The sequence below is a fragment of the Hyperoodon ampullatus genome (assembly GCF_949752795.1).
Source record: "Hyperoodon ampullatus genome assembly, chromosome: 4".
Classification (NCBI taxonomy): Eukaryota; Metazoa; Chordata; class Mammalia; order Artiodactyla; family Ziphiidae; genus Hyperoodon; species Hyperoodon ampullatus.
This window is the reverse complement of record NC_136917.1, coordinates 39,182,527-39,203,630: the sequence shown is the minus strand read 5'-3', so window position 1 is coordinate 39,203,630 and position 21,104 is coordinate 39,182,527. Positions and strand designations below refer to the sequence as shown.

The 21,104-nt window shown below is 56.2% G+C and overlaps 2 protein-coding genes across 4 annotated transcripts; one reads left to right on the top strand and one right to left on the bottom strand.

The window, feature by feature from the left end:
* Positions 1 to 466: 466 nt before the first annotated feature.
* SYDE1 (synapse defective Rho GTPase homolog 1) lies at positions 467 to 6,322 on the top strand (the record flags this gene model as incomplete). Of its 2 annotated transcripts, none has more annotated exons than XM_079703216.1 (8): positions 467 to 569; positions 2,125 to 2,466; positions 2,568 to 3,212; positions 3,390 to 3,604; positions 4,280 to 4,406; positions 4,620 to 4,780; positions 5,380 to 5,605; positions 5,919 to 6,322. In XM_079703216.1, the coding sequence occupies 8 exons, from the start codon at positions 482 to 484 to the stop codon at positions 6,320 to 6,322; spliced, it is 2,208 nt and encodes a 735-aa protein (XP_079559342.1). The 2 variants fall into 2 exon arrangements, with proteins under 2 accessions (XP_079559342.1, XP_079559343.1); XM_079703217.1 differs by having other exon boundaries at positions 482 to 569; positions 2,311 to 2,466.
* A 1,005-nt stretch (positions 6,323 to 7,327) lies between these two features.
* ILVBL (ilvB acetolactate synthase like) lies at positions 7,328 to 16,772 on the bottom strand (the record flags this gene model as incomplete). Of its 2 annotated transcripts, none has more annotated exons than XM_079703220.1 (15): positions 7,328 to 7,787; positions 7,963 to 8,022; positions 8,199 to 8,270; positions 8,353 to 8,423; positions 8,500 to 8,669; positions 8,759 to 8,873; positions 9,917 to 10,051; positions 11,027 to 11,163; positions 11,273 to 11,370; positions 11,505 to 11,604; positions 14,497 to 14,608; positions 14,697 to 14,835; positions 14,921 to 15,048; positions 15,173 to 15,374; positions 16,638 to 16,772. In XM_079703220.1, 15 exons carry the CDS (start codon positions 16,770 to 16,772, stop codon positions 7,506 to 7,508), a joined length of 1,956 nt encoding a protein of 651 aa, XP_079559346.1. In that variant the 3' UTR covers positions 7,328 to 7,505. The 2 variants fall into 2 exon arrangements, with proteins under 2 accessions (XP_079559346.1, XP_079559347.1); XM_079703221.1 differs by having other exon boundaries at positions 7,482 to 7,787; positions 7,917 to 8,022.
* Between the last annotated feature and the right edge of the window lie 4,332 nt (positions 16,773 to 21,104).

Below are 21,104 nucleotides of genomic sequence, written 5' to 3'. Positions count from 1 at the left end.
ACCAGAGGGCATCCGGGAAACTAAGGAAGAAGTGGTGTCATCAAAACGAGTGGTGCCAGGGCTTGCACCAGGCTGGAGCAGTGGATGGGAGGAAAGAGAAGGGATTTGTTCAGGATGCATTTTGGAAGTAAACCCCAGAGAACTTTCTGTATGCGATCACCAACGGAGGGATGGATAAGAGGAAAGACTAGGGCCCGCGACTGCTCCGAGATATTCAGAGTTGGAGCCCAGGAAGGTAGCACAGAGCCCCCGTTCCCTCCCACTCCCGGCCCGGGCGACTGACTACATCTCCCAGCATCGCTCGCTCAGGCCGCGGGAAGGGGAAAAAAAAAAAAAAAAAAAAAAAGAGTTTGGGCCAAGCATTCCCGGAATGTGCTTCCTGCTGGCGCGGGGCGGGGGGCGGGCGGGGAGGCCCGGGCGGGGCGGGGAGGGCGGGGGGCGGCGCGGAGCGGCGCGCACTCCGCCCGGCCCGGGCCCCAGCATGGCCGAGCCGCTACTCAGGAAAACCTTCTCCCGCCTTCGGGGCCGGGAGAAACTTCCCCGGAAAAAGTCGGACGCGAAGGAGCGCGGTGAGAGGGGGAGGTGGGGAAGAAGGGGCGCCGAACCCCACCCGGCCTGGAAAGCGGGTCCCGGGGCCCCAAGGAGGGACAGGGGAAGCCCTGCGGAGCCCCCTGCGGGCCGGGGTTGGGGGCCGGGGCACGCAAAGGTCCTGAAAGTAACGGGCTGGGGGGAGAGGGGGCGCGAACCGTTATGTGCGCCTGGCCAGGGATGCCAGGGCTTCGGCTCCTTGGGAGGCCCGGGAGGGGGCCTCGCCCCTGACAGGAAATGGGGCCGAGGCAGAGCGCCTGGAGAGTGCAGGGGAGGAGGAGCTGGGAGGCCTAGAAACTGGGGCTTATTCAGGCCGGGCAGGGGACACCCTGAGCCCTAGAGACCTGGGATGGGAGATGGGGGCGTACTCCTGCAGGGGGAGAGAGGCGGTGCATCAATCATGGTAGCTACCCCCCACCCCCTCTCACCTATTAACCAGTGACTGCAGCTACACCCAACCTTAGGCAGCCCCAAGAAACTGTCCCCTTTATACAGATGGGGAAACTGAGGCACGGAGCAGTTGGGTCATTTACCCAGTGCCAGTGAAGTGACTTAACAGCTCTGGGGACTATGCTACTAAATGAGAGTCCTGGGGAGTGGAAATCTGAAGTGACCAGAGGAGGGAGTCCTTAAAGAAATGGGCAGGACCTTAAAGAAATCAGAGCTGCGTGGGACAGGAAGTCCCGGAAAGGAAGGAGTTAAAGGAGGGAGGGCAGAAGACTCCATGGATCTGACCTCCCCCCAGCCCTTCCCAAAGATTCCCAAGGTTCCCAGAGCAGAGAGAAGGGACAGGGGTGCCCACGCACAAACACACACAGGAAACAGCCCGGGATGTCAGAGAGAGGAGGATGGAGCAGGAAGGGGAAGTCCCAAGGGGGAGGCATTGACCATGGGGGTCAGTCCTGGGCTGAGAGACGGTGGCGGGGGTTTGGAAGACAGGCAGGGAGGTGGGGAGTGACATGCTGCAGGTATGGGAGAACCCAGCAGGCACTCACTCACTGTCATGCCTGCTCCTGTCTTCCAAGCAAGCTAGGCAGCGTCCACTGTGGGCTATGTGCTTGACCAAGATATGAGTGCCTATGAAGTGCTCTCCATGTCGAGCTCCCCGAAGCCTCCCTGAAGGGCGGCATCAAATCCCCACATTTCACAGGAGGACACTGAGGCTCAGAGATGGAAAGTGACTTGCCCAAAGCCACCCAGTGAGAAGGGACAAAGGCAGGGCTCCATGCAGAGTTAACGAGAGGTGTAGGGAAGTAGAGTGGGGAATGCAGGGCCCAGGCCCAAAGAAACCCCACCGGACCTCTGAGGCTGGAGAGCACAGGGACAGAGTCCTGTTTGGGATACCAGGGCCAGGGAGATTGGGGAGGAGGCCGTAAGCTGGTAACAGATGAGACTGCTGGCCTGCAGCCACCCATTCCAAATGAATGTGTGGAGTGTCAGTGCTGAGTGCATTCTCCTGCTGGGGGAAGAGCCCTGGGCCGGGACTGCTCTGGGAGCAGTGGGAGGCTGAGTCTCACACCCCTTGCTCTCTGCCAGGCCGCCCAGCCCAGCGCCCGGAGCCCAGTCCTCCAGAACCAGAGCCCCAGGCCCCGGAAGGATCCCAGGCCGGAGCAGAGGGGCCCCCCAGCCCCGAGGCATCTCGGAGCCCAGCTCGGGGTGCCTACCTGCAGAGCCTGGAGCCCAGCAGCCGCCGATGGGTGCTGGGCGGGGCCAAGCCACCAGATGAGGCCACCTTGGGGCCCGGGGCAGCTGGCAGTAGGGAGCCTGCTGGTGAGATCTGGTACAACCCCATCCCTGAGGAGGACCCCAGACTCCCGGCACCTGAGCTCCCAGGCCCACAGCCAGGCTCAGCTGAGCCGGAGAGCCTGGCCTCCCCAGGTGAGCACAAGCCAGACACCCAGGGACCCCCAAGATGACTACAAGCCTCACCCCCATCCCGAGCCCAGATTTCTGGACCCTGAGGTCTGCTCTCCCCATAGGCGCAGCCCCCGCCAGTCCCCCAACCAAAGCCTCCCGCACCAAGTCCCCAGGCCCGGCCAGGCGGCTCTCAATGAAGATGAAGAAGCTGCCCGAGCTGCGGCGCCGCCTGAGTCTGCGGAGCACCCGGGCTGGCCGAGAGCGTGAGCGAGCCGCCCCCGCGGGGTCCGTCATCAGCCGTTACCACCTGGACAGCAGCGTGGGGACCCCGGGGCGGGCGGCAGTGTCTGAGGGCGCACGGGGCCTGAGGGCCGGTTACCTCAGTGATGGCGACTCTCCTGAGCGCCCAGCGGGGCCCCCGTCGCCCACCGCCTTCCGCCCCTATGAGGTGGGCCCATCGGCCCGGACGCCCCCCACTGCACTCTGGGGCCGCCTCAGCCTGCACCTGTACGGGCTGGGGGGGCTGCGACCGGCACCTGGGGCCACTCCGCGAGACCTCTGCTGCCTGCTGCAGGTGGATGGGGTGGCCCGGGCCCGAACGGGGCCACTGCGTGGGGGGCCAGACTTCCTGCGGCTGGACCACACCTTCCACCTGGAACTCGAGGCCGCGCGGCTGCTGCGGGCCCTGGTGCTGGCATGGGACCCCGGCGTTCGGCGGCACCGGCCCTGCGCCCAGGGTACTGTGCTGCTGCCCACGGTTTTCCGAGGTAGGATGCATGGCTGCAGGGGAGGAGGTGTAGGGCACAGGATTCAGCTCAGGGCTCCCTCCTTCCTCCAGAGTGCCCAGGGTACTAAGCCCAGGATGGGGCATGGGTTGGAGTAGGGACCAGGGCACAGGAGCCTGTGGGGGCAGACTAGACTCAGGAGGTCCCCTGTGTCTTCAGGGTGCGAGGCCCAGCAGCTGGCTGTGCGCCTGGAGCCCCAAGGGCTGCTGTACGCCAAGCTGACCCTGTCGGAGCAACAGGAAGCACCAGGCACAGCTGAGCCCCGAGTCTTCGGGCTGCCCCTGCCACTGCTGGTGGAGCGGGAGCAGTCCCCGGGCCAGGTGCCCCTCATCATCCAGAAGTGTGTTGGGCAGATTGAGCGCCGAGGGCTACGGGTAAGTCCCTCACCCCACCCTAGCTAGGCCCCAGACCTCAGAACATCTCCCCAGAACACCCAGGGTATGGAGGCCAGGCTTCCCCCTACCCCACCTGAGGAACTCCTGGCTCCAATCCCAGCCTAGACAAGGGCAGGAGCACCCGCTCCCTCCAGACCCTAGCACCTAGCCCAGAATTCATGGGTCATCTGTTCATTTAGTAACATAGGATCCCAGCCCTTCTGGAGCTCAGAGTCTGATGGGGGAAAAGACGTGAGTCTGATGGGGGAAAAGACATGACTCTAATAAATCACATATGTAAAACTGTGGCTGGGAGAAGAGCAAAGAAACTGGGAGAGCTTAAAGCAGGACCTGACCCGCTGGTTGGGGTAGTCAGGGAAGGCTTTCCAGAGGAGGTGACAAGTAAGCTGAAAATGAGTCAGAGTTTCCTGAGTCAAAGGAGGTGGGTGCCAGGACAAGTGATCCAGAGGGTCTACAGGGCCAGGCTGTCCAGGCAGCCAGGTGGGATCCCCAATGACAGGTGTCAGAGGAGCAGGAAGGCAGCCAGTGAAGCTACAGCCAGCCCCCAACGTCTCAGCCCATTGCCACTGTGATCTAGGCCTCTGGCCCTCACCCACAGGGCCCTGATCAGTCTGTGGCCCTGACAAGAGGACATCTCTCTGCTCCTACCCCCAGGTAGTGGGGCTGTACCGTCTGTGTGGCTCAGCAGCTGTGAAGAAAGAGCTTCGAGATGCCTTTGAGCGGGACAGTGCAGCTGTCTGCCTCTCCGAGGACCTGTACCCCGATATCAATGTCGTCACTGGTCAGCATGCCCCTTCTCTCTCCTGCCTGCACCCCATTCAACCCTCACCTCAAGGCAGTCCCTGTGGTCCCTCTGGGACCTCACCCCTTCTGTTGGCCTTGTTTTCACCTTCCTGCACCTATCCTCCTCCTGTTCCCCTGCTCCCAGCCCCAGCTGAATCTCCAGCCTCAGAAACCAGGGGTGCCCTGACCAGAGTGGGCCCTGTATCCACAGGCATCCTCAAGGATTATCTTCGGGAGTTGCCTACCCCGCTCATCACCCAGCCCCTCTATCAGGTGGTGTTGGAGGCCATGGCCCGAGAGCCCCCAAGCAGGGCTCCTTCCAGCACTGAGGGCACCCGTGGGCTCCTCAGCTGCCTGCCAGATGTGGAGAGGGTGAGTTGGGCCTGGTGGGAGCAGGAGAGACAGGGAATGGGCTGACATCAGCAGAATGTTTCACCCATGCCTGGGCCTGTGATGGCCATGAATGTGTGGCATTGTTACAATTCTAGAAAATAGGTGCTATTAGTGTCCCCACTTTATAGATATGGAAGCCAAAGCCCAGAGCAGTTGAGTGAGTTACTTAAGGTTTCACAGGCCGGATGTATCAAAAATACAGACTCTGAACACAGGTGTGTCAACCTACCATAAGGGAAGTTCCTGGCCGTGGTATCCTGGACAAGTCCCGACCCTCTCTGTGCCTCAATATCCTCATCTATAAAATGGGATTAATACCAGCCCTGCCTAACACACAGAGGAGTAGGCTCAAGCCCAAGTTCTGCCATTTCAAAGTTAAGTTACCTTTCGCTTCAGTCTCCCCTCCAGCAAAATGGGATCATAATACTAATACCTAATGGTTAAGTCTTAGCTGGGTCATCACCCAGCTATGAGACCTTGAACCTCAGTTTCCCCATTCTGAACCGCCTTAGTCTCCCTCAGGTGCAACAGGGGACCGGCTTTGCCCACCTTATGCTCTCCCAACCCTCTCCTCTCAGGCTACACTGACGCTTCTCCTGGACCACCTGCGCCTTGTCTCCTCCTTCCACGCCCACAACCGCATGACTCCGCAGAACCTTGCCGTTTGCTTCGGTCCTGTGCTGCTGCCGGCGCGCCAGGCACCCGCCAGGCCCCGCATCCGCAGCTCTGGCCCGGGCCTCTCGAATGCAGTGGACTTCAAGCGCCACATCGAGGTGCTGCACTACCTGCTGCAAGCCTGGCCAGGTGAGCTCGCCCCCGCCCCCGCCCCCGCCCCCGCCCCCGCGCCGCCGATCTTAGCCAGGCTGCCGCTACGATACTTTCTCCAGTGGCCAATTAGAGTCTCGGGCTTCAGGCAAGCCGCGCCCCCTAGTCCGAGTAAGCTGGTACCTGGTTGCCTCAGCAACCAGTTCTAGCTCAGCCAGTGAAATCCTGATCCGGTCGAAGGCCTTGCCTTTCGACCGGCCAATCAGGGGCCTAGCTACCTAAGCAGCCAATCAGAGGTCTAGTTGCCACCGCTGGGCGTTACATCATCCAAGCCCTCCCTCTCCCTCCGCAGATCCGCGCAGGCCCCCAGAGGCTCCGGAGCTCGTCCCGTACCTGCGGCCCAAACGACAGCCGCCGCTTCACTTGCCGCTAGCGAGCCCCGAAGTGGTGACTCGGCCCCGCGGCCGGGGCGGCCCCGAGAGCCCCCCGAGCAACCGCTACGCCGGTGACTGGAGCGTTTGCGGGCGGGACTTCCTGCCTTGTGGGCGGGACTTCCTGTCCGGACCGGACTACGACCACGTGACGGGCAGCGACAGCGAAGACGAGGACGAAGAGGCTGGCGAGCCGACGGTCGCTACCGACTTCGAAGACGACTTCGAGGCTCCCTTCAATCCGCACCTGAACCTCAAAGACTTTGATGCCCTCATCATGGACCTGGAGAGAGAGCTCTCCAAGCAGATCAACGTGTGTCTGTGAGCCGGGCGGGGCCGGACCCCGATTACTAAGGCCGGGCTCCTGGTTGCTAAGGCGGTGCCCTAAAGACCTAGGGGGACCAGACCTGTAGCTCAGGCCTAGCCCCTGGTTCCTGGGGAGTTGCCTAGTGACCAGCCAACCCATTGCTGAGAATCATTCCTCGTTTCCAGTGCTCAACATTTGGGCACTGGTTGCGAAGGCCGGGGATTGGGAATTTTCAGGACCAGCTATTGTGGCCATCTTTTCTGAGTACCAAGGGCTTCTCCCCGGCTGCCAAAAGGCAGTTCTGCTTGCAGGGCTGGCTGGCCTCTCTTGCTTCCCCTTAGCCAGGGAAACGCCAGTTCCTGTGAGCATCACCCTGGGATGGTGAGACACCCCCCAGTCAGTTCTCTTGCTGCTGCCAACCAAATCAGTATTAGCTTTGAGCACTGCACTCTGCTTCTCCCTCGGCGGGCCCAAGGACTATCATGAGGTACTGTTTGAGGCAGGGTGGGGGAAAGCCCCTATCCTGGGCTCTGGCTGGATAGGGGCAGCCTGAGGCTTATAGGAAAACAGCTGGTTTCTCCACCCTCTTTTCCAAGGAAAACCCCATGATTGCCTCAAACCAGCAAAAGTAGATAGCAGAGTATGGCCCTTCCCCTCCCCAATTCTTCCTCCCCATTCCTGAACAAACTGAGCACTTGTAAGACCTCCCTTTCGGAGGGGCCCCACCTGAAGTGTCAGGCTGGGGGCACTTTGGTACGGAACATATTTATTGCCTCCGTGCGTGTGTGTCTGTGTGTGAGGACTAGTGTGCATGGACATGTCTAGAGCAGGCATGTGGGGCTCTTTCAGGGACCACAGAGCGGGGAAAGAGTTTGCAGTGCCCAGGCACCCTGAAATCCCCAGTAATGGTGCCTCAGTGAGCCCCAGAGTTCCAGTGGGAGAGTAGGGTCCCCTCCTGTCTCCTCCCTCTTTCCCTCACTTCCATCTTTGTGGACAATAAATAAGTATGCACAGGTTCTGGGATGAGTACTTGGGCCCACATGGACCAGAGGTGGTTTATTCAATGTGTAAGAGAGAAGGGGAGAAAGGACACAGTTGAGCCCACAAAGAAAAAGGCCCAAGGGCTCTCCAGTGCTGCCAAGGAGGCTCTCTGAGCTCTGACCCCTCCAGCCCCTCCTTGTCCTCAGGGAGGGTTTTAGGGTCACTGGGCCTCATAGGATAGGCCCAGGGCAAGCAAGGATGAGAAACCAGCCTGGCACAGTCCAGGGGTGGGAAGAGAGCCAAGGGCACTGACCCATGAGGCCCTACACGGCAATGGAGCCATCTCGGAAGTCCGTCCTCCCGATGAGGATGTTGACCACAACTGGGTGGCCATCTTGGCACTGCTGCTGGGCATCATGCAGCACCTTGACCACCTGATCCTCACTCTCTTGTGAAAGTAGCAAGCCCTGGGCTCCCAGTCCCATGGCCGCCTTGTGATAACCTAAAAGGGGAGATCAAGTCAGAATGATGGCAGAACCCAGCCTACCATGCAGCTAGCCCGGGAGAGGAACATACATTCAGCTGGGCCTGAAACAGCTTTCCCCCTTCCCACCCATTCCAGGCCCCTCACCAGTGTAAGCCAAGCCACAGGCCACATTGCTGCCCAGACAGGGCACCTGCTCCCGGGAAATCTGGGTCCAGCCAGCATCATTCCCTATCAAAGCCATCACTGGGATCTGCAGGGAGAGGATGAGGCCAGGCCACAGCCTTCAGTCCCAGGGCTTGGCCAGCCACAGGTCAAAGACAGGGACAGGACCCCTGCCAGCCAAGCAGCTCCCTCCCCAGCCCACTCCACCCCTGGTGACATCTCCCAGAACCCCAGGCTATGAGCTTCCCTTGGTCACCCGGTCACCTTGTGTCTGACGAAGGTGTCAAATTCGATGAGGCTGTAGCCAAAGGCTCCATCGCCAAACAGGCACCAGACCTGAGGGGGTACCAAGGATGGCTGGGGTGGCTCACGGCCCAGAAAGCAGCAAGCCTCCTGCCCCCAGCACGCTCTGACTCACCTCGGCATCCGGCTGACACAGCTTGGCGCCAAGTGCAAATCCCGCACCAACCCCCAGAGTACCGAAGGCCCCTAGAAGAACCAAGAGCGGGTGGGTGTGAAGGGGCCCCGACAGTGCAAGCTGCCCCATGCATAGGCCCGCCCTTACCAGGATCGAGCCAGCGCAGGGGGCCGCGGGGCTGCACCAGGTGGGCGGCTGTACCCACGAAGTCCCCACCATCGACCACCAGAATGGAGTTGTCAGGCAGAGTTTCCTCCACCAGCTGCAGTACCCGCACCGGGTTAAGGTGCTCGGCTACAGGCATCGATGCCTTCTCCCTGTGATGGAGCAGTGCAGGTCAGCAGAGCCAGCGGCATGGGCCCCTGCGAACCCGCAACCCCCCAAGTCCACTCTACCCAGCCCCCACCGAAAGGTCTGCTCCTTCTGTCGGTCAGCCTGCCGAAGCTCCTCTGCCCAGTCTGAGGCCCACGTCTGGCCCTGAAGGCCCTGCGCCAGCTTCACCACGAAGGAGCCCACGTCTCCTGGGGAAGGAAGAGGGCACAGCTGCAGGGAGATGGCCTCCTCCTGCCCTTCAAGCACCAGAGGCCCAAAGACAGCAGGAAGCGAACAGGCATCTGCGCAGGAGGCAAAGAAGCAGGCCAGGGGGGTCCTAGCACAAAATGGGTGAAACACACCCCAGAGCCTGCCGGAACCAAGTCAGGGCAACGGGTGTGAGGGAGAGCAAGGCCGAAGAAACTAGGTTTAGGGAGCACAAAGTGGGTTAGAAACTCACATCAGCCTCTGTCTCCTGCCTCCCCATCACACCCCAGATCAGGCAGTCCTGTCAATTCTGCCCCTGAAACGTCACTAAAAACACCTCCATCCTCCAAGCACATCTCTACAACCCAGGCATGCAGAGTGCTTGTACAGTGAACAAATAAGCCAGTGATGATGTACTTTTCACCATCTCCATTTTAGAAATGATCACACAGAGGCTCAGAGAAGTTGAGTTTCTCCTCCCTCTCCATCCCCACTCCAGGCCTCGTCGTTTCTGTCCTGGCCCTAACAGCCCCCTTGCCTCCACCCAGTCCCCTCCAACTCGCTGCCCACCAGCTGCTACAGTGGATTTTCCCAAACATGAATGCAAATGGTGCCACTTCTCTGCTTGACGCAAGTTCCCTCTCGCCTGCACCGCAGGGTAGAGTCAACGTCCTTGGAACGATGGGCAAAGCAGGGCATGGAAAGGCCGTGGAAGAGGACTGAACAGGGGTGGAGGAGCCACGACAGGACAAGAGAGACCTCGGGGCAGGTCCTAAGGGCAGCAGGCGACATGGGAGAGTACAGACAGGGGATGTGATCACACGCACATTCCCAGGCCTTCCCTCTGGTGCCCACCCTACCATTAGTTCATCCAGAAGCACCCCATCAGTCTAAGGACCAAATACGCGTCTCTGGCCGACTCGGGGCCCCCTGGGGCATGGTCCAGGCCTTGGTCACCAGCACCCAGCTCAAGCCAGCTGCAGCAGAGGCCAGGAGGAGAGGGACCGGAAAGAACACATATGTGTAGGGGCTGCTAGGGGCTCACCCTGCACAGCCTCCTGGGGCTTCCAGAACATGTCTGAGTTCATCAGCATCTCTTTCCGGTTACGGTTGACAATGATGATCTTGCTGCTGCGGCTGAGGACACGGCCATAGGACAGACGGAAGTCACACACCGTTCCTGGGGTAGAGGACAGAGTCTCGGTGGACAAAGGGCTAGCATCCTGGGGAGTACCTGCTACCTTACTTAATCCATCATGGTAGACTGAATGCATAAAGGTCTTCACCTCTCCCTGTACCAGTGTCACCTGCAATGAGACTCTGCAGCTCCCCACACCATGAACCTGGGCTGGCCTCAGGACGTGCTTTGGCCCACAGAATGTGAGAGAAGTGATGGCATGCGTTCCTGAGGCCAGACCCCCAGAAGCCCTGCAGCTTCCACTCGCTCTCTCTCAAATAACCTTGCTCCCCAAGCCCTGCATGTTTCTCAACATCCACCAAGTGAACAAGCCCAGGCTAGCCTGCTGGATGATGAGAAACATGGAGGAGGAGGTAGGGGAGAGTGAAAGAACTCAGTTACCCCAACTGAGGCCAAGCTAGGCCAGCAACCAACCCTCAAGTTACAAGCCAGCCCAGCCTGGATCAGCACAGCTGACTTCCCGCCTCTCTGAGTGCAGACTCAGGAATGAGCCCTACCAAAATGACAAAAACTACCACCTAACCCCAGGTGGGTCTTGAGAAATGATAAGTGCATTTTAAGCCACTGAGTTTACGGTGGTTATCATACAACAATAGCTAACTGATACAACTATTATGTCTCTGGCAGGATTCAAGCACTTTATGTAAAAATATATATGCCATAGGTGTACGTGCTGTGTAAATGCTGTATAAGGCATACAAATGCAAATGCTGTACACAAAGTACCACAGGTGCCCGCTATCTTTGTGTAAAGCTGGGTCACAGGACACAACTGCAACCCGGCGAGAGTTTACCTGAATTTCAGGTCCAGGGGAAGGGGGGTGGTGAGAGGTAGGAGGGTGGGTGATTATGAGAGTGGGGTGCCAGCCAGTACCTGACTAGGAGGGGCAGGGTTACACGATTAGGGAGGTGCCTAGTGGGAGGGAAAGGAAAGGGAGGGTGGGAGGATGAGGTCCACCTGCCAGGACGACAACATCTGCCTTCTTCAGGGCGGCACTGCGGTTCTGCCGGATGTGAAGGGGGTGGTTCCGGCCCAGCAGTCCCCGCGCCATCCCGCCCAGGAAGCAGGGGACACCCAGGGTCTCCACAGCAAGCCTAGGGGTCCAGGCAGAACAGAAGTGAGTGTGGCCAAGGGCCTGCCTCTCCTCACAGGGCCCCAGGGGACCAGGGATGTGACAGTAAGGGCAAGCCTGAGGCTTCTCACCGAAGTTTGTCTGAGGGTGTTGGAGGCAACAGGGCCTGGCTCCCAAGCAGCACAAGGGGCCTTTTGGCCCGACTCAGGATCTCAACACAGCGCTGAACCTGGGGCAAGAGGTGGGGCTCAAATAGCCAGCCCTGAGTCACCATCAGCCCCCAAGATCACAGCCCCAGTACTGGTTCAGAGAGAAGCCACACAGCAGGTGGGGGTCCCTGGCCAGGGCACAGAGGCAATTCACCTGCTGAGGGGAAGCCTGAGGGATGTCCAGAGGCAGAGGCCCCTCAGGCTGAGGCTCCCAGGCTCCTGCAAAGAGGTTGGCCAGGTAATTCTCTAAGTACCTGTGAAGGGGAGAGGAAGAGTCAGTTACCAGGAGTCATACCAGGGTTCCAGAAGCTGAAGGAGGAGAAGGGCTGGGAAAGGGACCAGGAAGGCAGCAGGACAGGAACAGAGGTACAAAAGCAACAGCCCAGGGATAGACAGACCCCAGTGGCTGAGTGCCCAGTGGCCTATTTCCCCTCAGGAGGTTCTGGTGACCACCCCAACCTGACACAGACCCTCAAAAACAAGTGCCACCGGCGTGGAGTGCCAGAATCAGGGGCCATGGCCGCGGGGTCAGACAGAGGTGGGCTTGAGTTCTGGCTCTGCTGCTTCCTGTGTGACTGTGGGTGAGTGACTCAACTTTTCTGAGCTTCCTCCTCTGTAAAATGTAAAAGGGAACATCTCTCCCAAGGTTCAGTGATCTAGCCACTCAGGATATAAAGCACATTGCAAAACACTCGATTAATTGGAGTTCTTAACAATCATCCATACCTTTGCCTTTCTCTGGCTTCTGATGTCTCCTTACTCATTGGGTCACAGGGCCCTGACTTTCCATGAGGCCCTGTGCAGGGCCCTGGAGACACAAAGATAAATCCTGCTCAGCCCTGCCCTCAAGGATACCCAATCCAGCCAAAAATACACATGTGGGCATCAGCCGGCTAGAATTAGTCAGAGCCTGAAGCTTCTGTTTCGCTTTCAAGGAGGAGTAAAGATCGCAGAAAATGAGAAGAGACCAAGGATGGAACCATGGGGAACCCTAGCATGGAAAGAAAAGGCAAGGCACAAGCCAGCCTTGCAAGGGGCTAGTTCCCTAATCATGTTGGAGGAAGGTTGGGAGACACCTTGCCTTACGCTTGGTATGACACTGGACTCAGCCCTTTTTTTTTTTTTTTTTTTTTTGCTGTACACAGGCCTCTCACTGCTGTGGCCTCTCCCGTTGCGGAGCACAGGCTCCGGACGCACAGGCTCAGCGGCCATGGCTCATGGGCCCAGCTGCTCCGCGGCATGTGGGATTTTCCCCGACCGGGGCACGAACCCGTGTCCCCTGCATCGGCAGGCAGACTCTCAACCACTGCGCCACCAGGGAAGCCCAGCCCTATTCTTATTTAAGATAATAATGGTTAATTCCTTTATACTTCAGCCTATGCTTTGCACTCAAAATAATCTCATTTTATTCATCACAGAATCTCAGTCTAGAGAGAAAAGGCAACATTGGTCCATCTTACAGATGAGGAAGCTGACGTCATATATTTAATCACAATATACGTAAGTCAAATCATTATGCTGTAACCCTTAAACTTACACAGTGCTGTATGTCAATTATATCTCAATAAAACTGGAAGAAAAAAAAAGGTTTAATCATTTGTTCAAGGTTAACACAGCTAGTTAGTGGCAGTCCTGGGATTTGAACCCATCTCTCTGGACTTTCATTTCATTCATTATAGATGGAACATAGCTCTGTGGATAAAGCATTGAAGGTTCCTCCGGGCTGAATCCTAGTGCGCCATTAACAAACTGGACAACTTCATGCAAGTCATTCAACTGCCTTGGGTCTCAGTTACCTAATCTATGAAATGGGCATAATAATACCTCTGAGTCTTAACTCAAAGGGTTGTCATAAAAGACATGTGAGTAAATTGAGCTGGCCCTCGTGGTGCTTCTCACACACCCATGTGCAGGGACCTGTCTGTCCTGTTCATGCCCATCCAGGTACCTAGCACATAGCAGCACTCGCTAAATATTTGGAGGGGGAGTGGAAGGCAGAGGGGCAAGGACAGGCAAATGCGAGGGATTGGTGGGGGGGAGAGGGAGAGGGAGGAGGAGGGAAATTGATTCTCATTTTTTTTTTTTTTTTGAGGTACGCAGGCCTCTCACTGTTGTGGCCTCTCCCGTTGCGGAGCACAGGCTCCGGACGCGCAGGCTCAGCAGCCATGGCTCACGGGCCCAACCGCTCCACAGCATGTGGGATCTTCCCGGACCGGGGCACGAACCCATGTCCCCTGCATCGGCAGGTGGACTCTCAACCACTGCGCCACCAGGGAAGCCCTGATTCTCCTTTCTGCACCCTGTTTCAGCCAGGCCCACCTCCGTGGTGACCAAAAATGGATCCTTTTCATGTACCTCTGCTAGGCCTATGCCCCTGCTTAGAACCCTTTTTATCCCGTCAACAGAAAGAAACTCCCCCCTTGAAACTTGTAGCTCTTCCAGGAAAACCTTCAAGCTTGTCCCAGGCCAGCCCCACTGACCTGCTCTCTCCAACATCCTGGCCACTCACCACTCAAAAGTCCCATAGTGGCCCCAGACTGAGCTATGCCCATGTCATGGGCCCATAGGGACACATTGTTCCCTTATCCTGGCCTGCTGGAGGTCCAGGCACTCATATGTGATCCATCCAGATGTATCCCACAGCTACCACCCAGATTCCAGACCACCATCATCTCTCATCCCAGTGACCGCCACACCTCCTCCCTGGCTTCCCAGCTTCCACCTAACCCCAAAGTCCACACTCCAGCAAGAGCCAGAGGGAACATAATAAAAACCCAAACCAGGGTATCCCGTGCCAATGCTTAAGGCCCTGCAGTGCCTCTCAATGGATCTCAAATTAAAAACAAAGCCCCAGGTCTGCCAAGTGGCTCCTGCTGGCTGCTCTGAGCTCAGTCTCTGCCCGTCTCCCCTTTGCTCACCTGCTGCCACCACATGGGCCACTTTGCTTTCCCAACCCACCAACTTCATTCCTGCCTCAGGACATGTGCATATTCTATTTCCTCTACCTGGAATGCTCTTCCCACGGCTGGCTCCTCTCAACTGATGTGCAGATCAATGAATGAGTCAAAGGAGAGATGGGTGCTAGCAGGAGGTGGCAGGAGAAGCCAGCAGATAGGGAAGGGTATGGTAGGAGTTGGGCTACTTACCAGGAGACCCCTTGACCCACGAGGCCCTTGGGCGGCTTAGCTGACACCGTCTCCTTCTGAACCATGAAGTAGGGGTACAGCACATCAATAGGCAGTTCCACAAACACCGGGCCTGCAGGGACAGGGAGAATGCTGCGTCTGCTGTGTCTCCCAGCCCCCAGGCCCTAGGGCCTGACCACTGCCCAGCCCCCGCCCCGCACCTGGGGTGCCCGACTGAGCAGCAGCCATCGCGGCCCTCAGGGTGGGGATGATCTCCCGCACCCTCTGCACAGAAGCACAAAACTTGCAGAGTGGCCGGAACAGGGACATCTGATCAATAGCCTGGAGTGCGCCCCGGTTCTGGTGGAGACAGGAGTCCAGGGAGTCAACACATGAGAACTTCCAGGCTCCCTGGGGCCCCTGACACCCCTCAAGAAGAGGGTACCTGCAGCAGGGTGCTGGCAGCCCCACCCAGAAGCAGGACTGGGGACTGGGCTATCTGGGCATTCTTCACCGCAGTCACTGTGTTGGTGAGGCCGGGGCCCGCTGTCACTGCCGCCACGCCCACTGTCCCTGAAACACAAACCGTCACAGCTGTGTCCACCCTCCTGGCCACCCCACCCACCCATCAAAAAACCCTGCCCCTCAAAGACATCCCAGTCTCACCAGCCCCAAGCCCTCTCCACTCTGCCCTCACCGGTCAGGCGGGCCACAGCATCAGCAGCAAAGACGGCTGTGACTTCGTGGCGGGTGTCCACCACGCGGATGCCCAGCTTCTCACAGGCCACCAGCAGTGGGGAAATATGCCCGCCGACCAGCGTGAAAAGGAACCGCACGCCATGGGCCCTCAGCACGGCTGCCACATTCTCCCCACCATGCCGGATGCTTGCCTTGTCCACCTGGGCCCAAAAAGGGGGAGAAGCAAGATTGTCAAGGACCAGGGCACGGGCACCAGGGCAGGTGGGAAGAGGGACAATCCCCCTCCCCCAGGAAGGAGGGCAGGAGCAGGGTCGGAGGGCAGGGGAAGCTTGGTGTTGCTTAGGCACATATTATACTATACACCTGGCTCAGAGTAGGACATATCATCTTATCAGATCATCCTGACCGTTATATCCTTTTACAACTACAGAGATCAAGACTCCTGAGCAAGATTCAAAGTCCCATAGAACCAATGATCTTAAAGCACCCCACTCTGTAACACTGCCCGCCTCAGGGATGGTGGAGCAAGCAGGAAGAGAGGTTAGGGAAGGTGGATCCACAGAACCCAAGGGAGTTTGGCCAGGGGCCATCTGCTGGGACTCCAGAACGGCCTGCTCTCCAGTATCAGGGCCTCGTAACGTGACTGCTGACTCCAGCCTTCCAGACTCCCTCCTACTCACTGGGCCCAGTTAACAGGCTGCCAGCTGCCACGTGCCTGACATGGGAGCAGCCCGCTGGCACAGGCAGTGCTTCTGCACAGCAACGCACACCAGAGGCCTTTGCCTTAAATCTCCACAAATCCTCAAGTTGCTGCTGGTTAGGAGAGGAGGGACTGGGGAGGGGTCAAGGGTGCTCCAGGTTAGGAGAGGAAAGACTAAGGAGAGGGTCTGGGGAAGGGGTAAATTTCTGAGAGAGGAGGCAAGTAGTTCAGAGCAAGGTCTGTGGGGTCAGCTTTTCCCCAAACAGGTCTCCTAACACAAGCTATCACACAACCTCTCTGAGCCTCGGTTTCCTCTTGTGGAAAATGAAGACAGAAACAAGAGTATCTATTCCAGAATGTACTGGGTACGTGGGAAAATCCCTCTAAAGCGTTGAGCTCAGCAGACAGCAACTGTCACAAGTGTCACAGCCGTCCACGTCCTCTGGTGCCTGCTCTCAGCACTCTGACCCCATCGTGTTAGGGAACACTGCTCCGTGAAAAGGGCTCGAGGTCCCTGAGGAAGGAGGTGGGCGGGGGGTTGAGTGCCCAGGCACTCCCTGTGACCTCTTCCTAGAGGCAAAGTCCAGAGCCCCGTAAGCAGCTCGGCAACAGCGACAGGATCCTGGAAAGAATCTCCCGACCAGCCCCTCTGGATTAATTGGACCTCACTCTCCCCGCCTATAAAATGGGTTAGCTGGAAGGAACGCTGGAAGTCCATTCCTTTGGCTGCCCCCGGCCCGTCGCCCTTGTATTTCCCCTGAACCTTGTGCATCAACTGATAGAAGAGCCCCAGGCGGTGAGCGGCGCCCAGCAAGGCGGCCACTAGCGTCGCGAAACCCAGGAGCAGGAAAGAGGGGAAGAAGCTCCCAGTAGGGGCGGCAGCCGCGGGCGTCTCCATGAGATGGCACCTAAGGGAGAAAGGGCAGGGCTAGGACGTTTGCGCGACAATTAAATTATCCAGAAGAAGGCACGCCCCCTCTCCCAGCCCAGATCCCGGGCCACGCCCCATGGCACGAGTTTCTGCGCGGCCACGCCCCTTACATCCCCAGGTTCCGGGCCAGGCCAAACCTCTCAGGGACCTGGCCGCGCCTCTTACAACGCCAGCCCACCCCCCTCACGTCACCACAACCACCTAAAGAAGTCACCACAGGTCAATGCGGCGACAAAGCCTCAAGATAGCTATTTTCCCACTTACCTACTTCTCAAAGGATCGGCGGGAAGCCCCGCCTCTCTGACATCAATGACCCGAATCTCAGCCCTAGTGGTGAGCCCACCCCACGTCTACGCCCCCAAGTTAGCGTGCACGACCCTCTCCACAAGCCAGACCCCTCCCCTAGCGAGCGCCCGGGCCCGAGCCTGTCCCCCGACCCCAGGCCTCGCGTTGAGGTCAGGTTGCATCGGGATGCTTCTCCACCCCCCGGGGCATTTTAACCTTCACCTACAGGAAACGGCGCTGACTCCAGAGGAATTCCTCTCCTTTCGTGTCACGTGAACAGGCGCGCGGCTTGAACAGGCTGGGCCGGACAGCTGTGGCCTTGCCCCTTTTGCCCACTTGGATCCGGGGCGCCCTGTATTCCGGCCCGACGCGCGTGCGCTCAGCTCCAGGGCACCTCCTATAAGAGCCCTGTCTCTACTGGCCGCCCCTTGCACAGGCTCCGCCCTCCCTCGCTTCCCATTGGCTCGCACTGCAGGCCTCACGCTTTTTTTTTTACAAGAGGCCAGGCCCCTCTGCGGCTTCCAGTAGCCGGGAGTTTGGCGCGATCCACCTTCCTCGGCCTTGCGTTGGCCCAGCGTTGCAGGCCCGCAGGTTCCGGGCCTTCGAGCCCAGCCCGCTTTCCACACCAGGCGTGCTGTACGCCCCTTCGCGTTGGCCGAGCATGGACCATTTCGGACCCACTGCCCAGTGTCCACCATCCGGGACTCTCACCCCAAACAAACCCTGCCCCTCGCTCTAGCTCCAGGCCCTGCCTCCCATCCCACCGCAATTCTGCGAAGGCAGAGGCCCGCCCCCTCTCCCCTATCCCCGCCTACACTGTTGCCCCTACCCTTGTAAGCCCTGCCCACTTCCCGGACTCTTGGAGTTTTTCTGCTTCCGGTGCAGGGGAATGGGCCCTCTGAGTGGTCCCCGGTTCCAACCAGGGCTTCACATTGCAGCCGTCTGGCATCTGGAAAATGATCTCCCCATCAGTACAGGGGGAGTAATTCTGGTCCTGAGCGCCCTTCTTCCCTCCAAGACTGACTTCCATCCCTTGTCAACTTCTGGGATTTCCCTCCAAGGATTCCACCCCGTCGTTAATTTTATTTTATATTGAATCATTCCTAGGTTTTCATTTCACCCATTAAAAAAAAAAAAACCTTCCTATGGCCCTACATTCTCCACTTGTGACTGTCCATTTGCTCCTTTTTTTAGCAAAATCCATCTATACTTACTGTCTCCGTAAGCTGTCTCCGTAAGCTCTTCTCCTATTCTTCTTGAACCCACTCCAAACAGGCTCTTACCCGCCTCTCTATAAGAGCTGCTCTGGATTATTCCAACAGTCTCCAAACCAGTCCCTCTCCCCACTGTCTCTCACCTACCAGCTCAACCCCACTCTCCTTGCCAATATTAACAGGATAAAATGCAAATGTCCTAGAAGGGCCTTCTGGGCCCAATTAAACTTCCCGAGCCAATAATGAAATAGTGATTATCTTATGTCAAGCACTTACTATGTGCAGGCGCTGTTCCATGCCCTTTTGACATATGAACTAATTTAATCCTCACAACAGCCCTGGAAGGGAGGTGTATTAGCAATATCCCCATTTTATAGATGCTGAAACTGAAACACAGGGAGGTTAAGGAACTTACCCAAGGTTGCCCAGCTTGTAAGTGATAGAGGCAGAATGTGAACTCAAGCAGTGCTGCCTGGGCCTCCAGACTGGAAGCACTTCAAGAATGGGCCCTGTGCTTCAACCACATGGCTCCCTCATGCCTATCACAGGGTGTAGTTTTGGGGGCCCACCCAGATACCACTGTGCTTATGTTGAATTTTATTCTAAGTGAGTTGGGAAACCAGAAGGGGTTTTGAATAATCTAAGTCACACAAAACCTGCACATGATTGTTCATAGCGGCTTTATATGTAATAGCCAAAAACTGGAGAAACCAAAATGCCCCTCAGTAGGTGGTTACACAAACCGTAGTCCATCCATACCGTACTACACCACTCAGCAATAAAAGAACAAAATATGGTAACACAATAACTTGGATGAATCTCAAACAGTTATGCTCAGAGAACCAACTGGTGGTTGTCAGAGGCAGGGGGTGAGGGGTGGAGGAAATGGATGAAGGTAGTCAAAAGGTACAAACTTCTAGTTATGAGATGAGTAAATCCTGGGTATGTAAGGTACAGCGTAGTAACTACAGTTAACAATACTGTATTGTATATTTGAAAGTTGCTAAGAGAGTAGATCTTAAAGGTTTTTATCACAAGAAAAACAGTTTATAACCATGTAAAGTGACGAATGTTAACTAAACATATTGTGATCATTTCACAATAAATACAAATAATAAATCATTATGTTGTATAACTTAAACTTATACAATATCATATGTCAATTACATCTCAATAAAACTTGTGGGGGGAGGGAGTTCCCTGGCTGTCCGGTGGTTAGGACTCTGTGCTTTCACTGCCAAGGGCCCAGGTGCAATACCTGGTTAGGGAACTAATATCCCACAAGCTGCGTGACATGACCAAAAAAAAAAAAACTTAAGGGGAAAAGCATTCTCTACCCACAAGCTCAAAAAAAATTATGCTAAATTACTAAAAAAAAAAATTATGCTTAGTGAAAAAAACCAGTCTCAAAAGGTTACATATTGTGTGACTCCATTGATATGATAATCTCCAAGTGACAAAACCATAGTGTAGGAGGACAGATCAATGGCTGCCAGGGGGTACGGAAAGTGTGACATATGGAGGGTAGCATGAGGAATTTTGGGGGGTGATGGAGCTGTTCTGTATCCAGATTGTAGTGGTGGTTGCATGTGTTAAAATTCATTGAACTGTACACTAAAAAATTTATTTTACTATATGATGCTTTAAAAATAAAATTATACATGTAACTTCATATATATGTGTGTATATAGACAGATATTATACACACTCACACTATGTAAATAAAAAAAAATTTTTTTGGCAGCGCCATGCAGCATGCGGGATGTGGGATCTTAGTTCCCCGACCAGGGATTGAACCCGGGCCCTTGGCAGTGAAAGTGTGGAGCCCTAACCACTGGACAGCTAGGGAATTCCCAATAAATAATTTTTTTAAAAGATACACTAGCACCAAACTGAAATTTTTCCTTGAAGTAATCATCAGCCTTCAAAGAGAACTGAGAAAGGGAATAAATTTCTGCCTGTGTAATTCAAAGTTTTCTTTCATGCCACATGCAGGAAATGTTACTGTTAAGAGCTTCACATTTTGGGAAACAGTGAACTTACTAGACCTTTCCTCATCAATCCTCATATTTATGAGTTTCAGAGAAAGCATAGGGTCTAAAAATGTCAGAGGGAAAAAACCATGTGTCATGGTTTAATGACCTTCGTTTAATGACCTCTGAGACACAGAGAAGGAAAGGGACCTTCCCACGTCTCAGCAAGTGGTTCAAAGCTAAACTGGAACCCAGATCTCCAGACCCCCTGGTTCAGTGGGCATGAGGTGGCCTGTGTTTCTAAGCACTCTTACAGCCTTTAAGAAGGAGCCCAGGGCTTTCCTGGTGGCGCAGTGGTTGAGAGTCCGCCTGCCGATGCAGGGGACACGGGTTCGTGCCCCTGTCCGGGAAGATCCCACATGCCGCGGAGCGGCTGGGCCCATGAGCCATGGCCGCTGATCCTGCGCGTCCGGAGCCTGTGCTCTGCAACGGGAGAGGCCACAACGGTGAGAGGCCCGCGTACCACAAAAAAAAAAAAAAAAAAAAAAAAAAAGTTATGCTAAGTGAAATAAGCCAGACACAACAGGACAAGTATTATATGATTCCACTTATATGAAACATGTAGAATAGGCATATTCATAGTGACAGAAAGTAAGTTAGATGTTACCAGGGATGGGGAGGATGGGGGAATGAAGATTCATTACTTAAAGGGCACAAAATTTCAATTTAGGAGGATGAAAAAAGTTTTGGAAAGAGATGGTGGTGATGGTTGCACTAACTTGTGGATGTAATTAATGCCACTGAGTTGTACACTTAAAAATGATTAA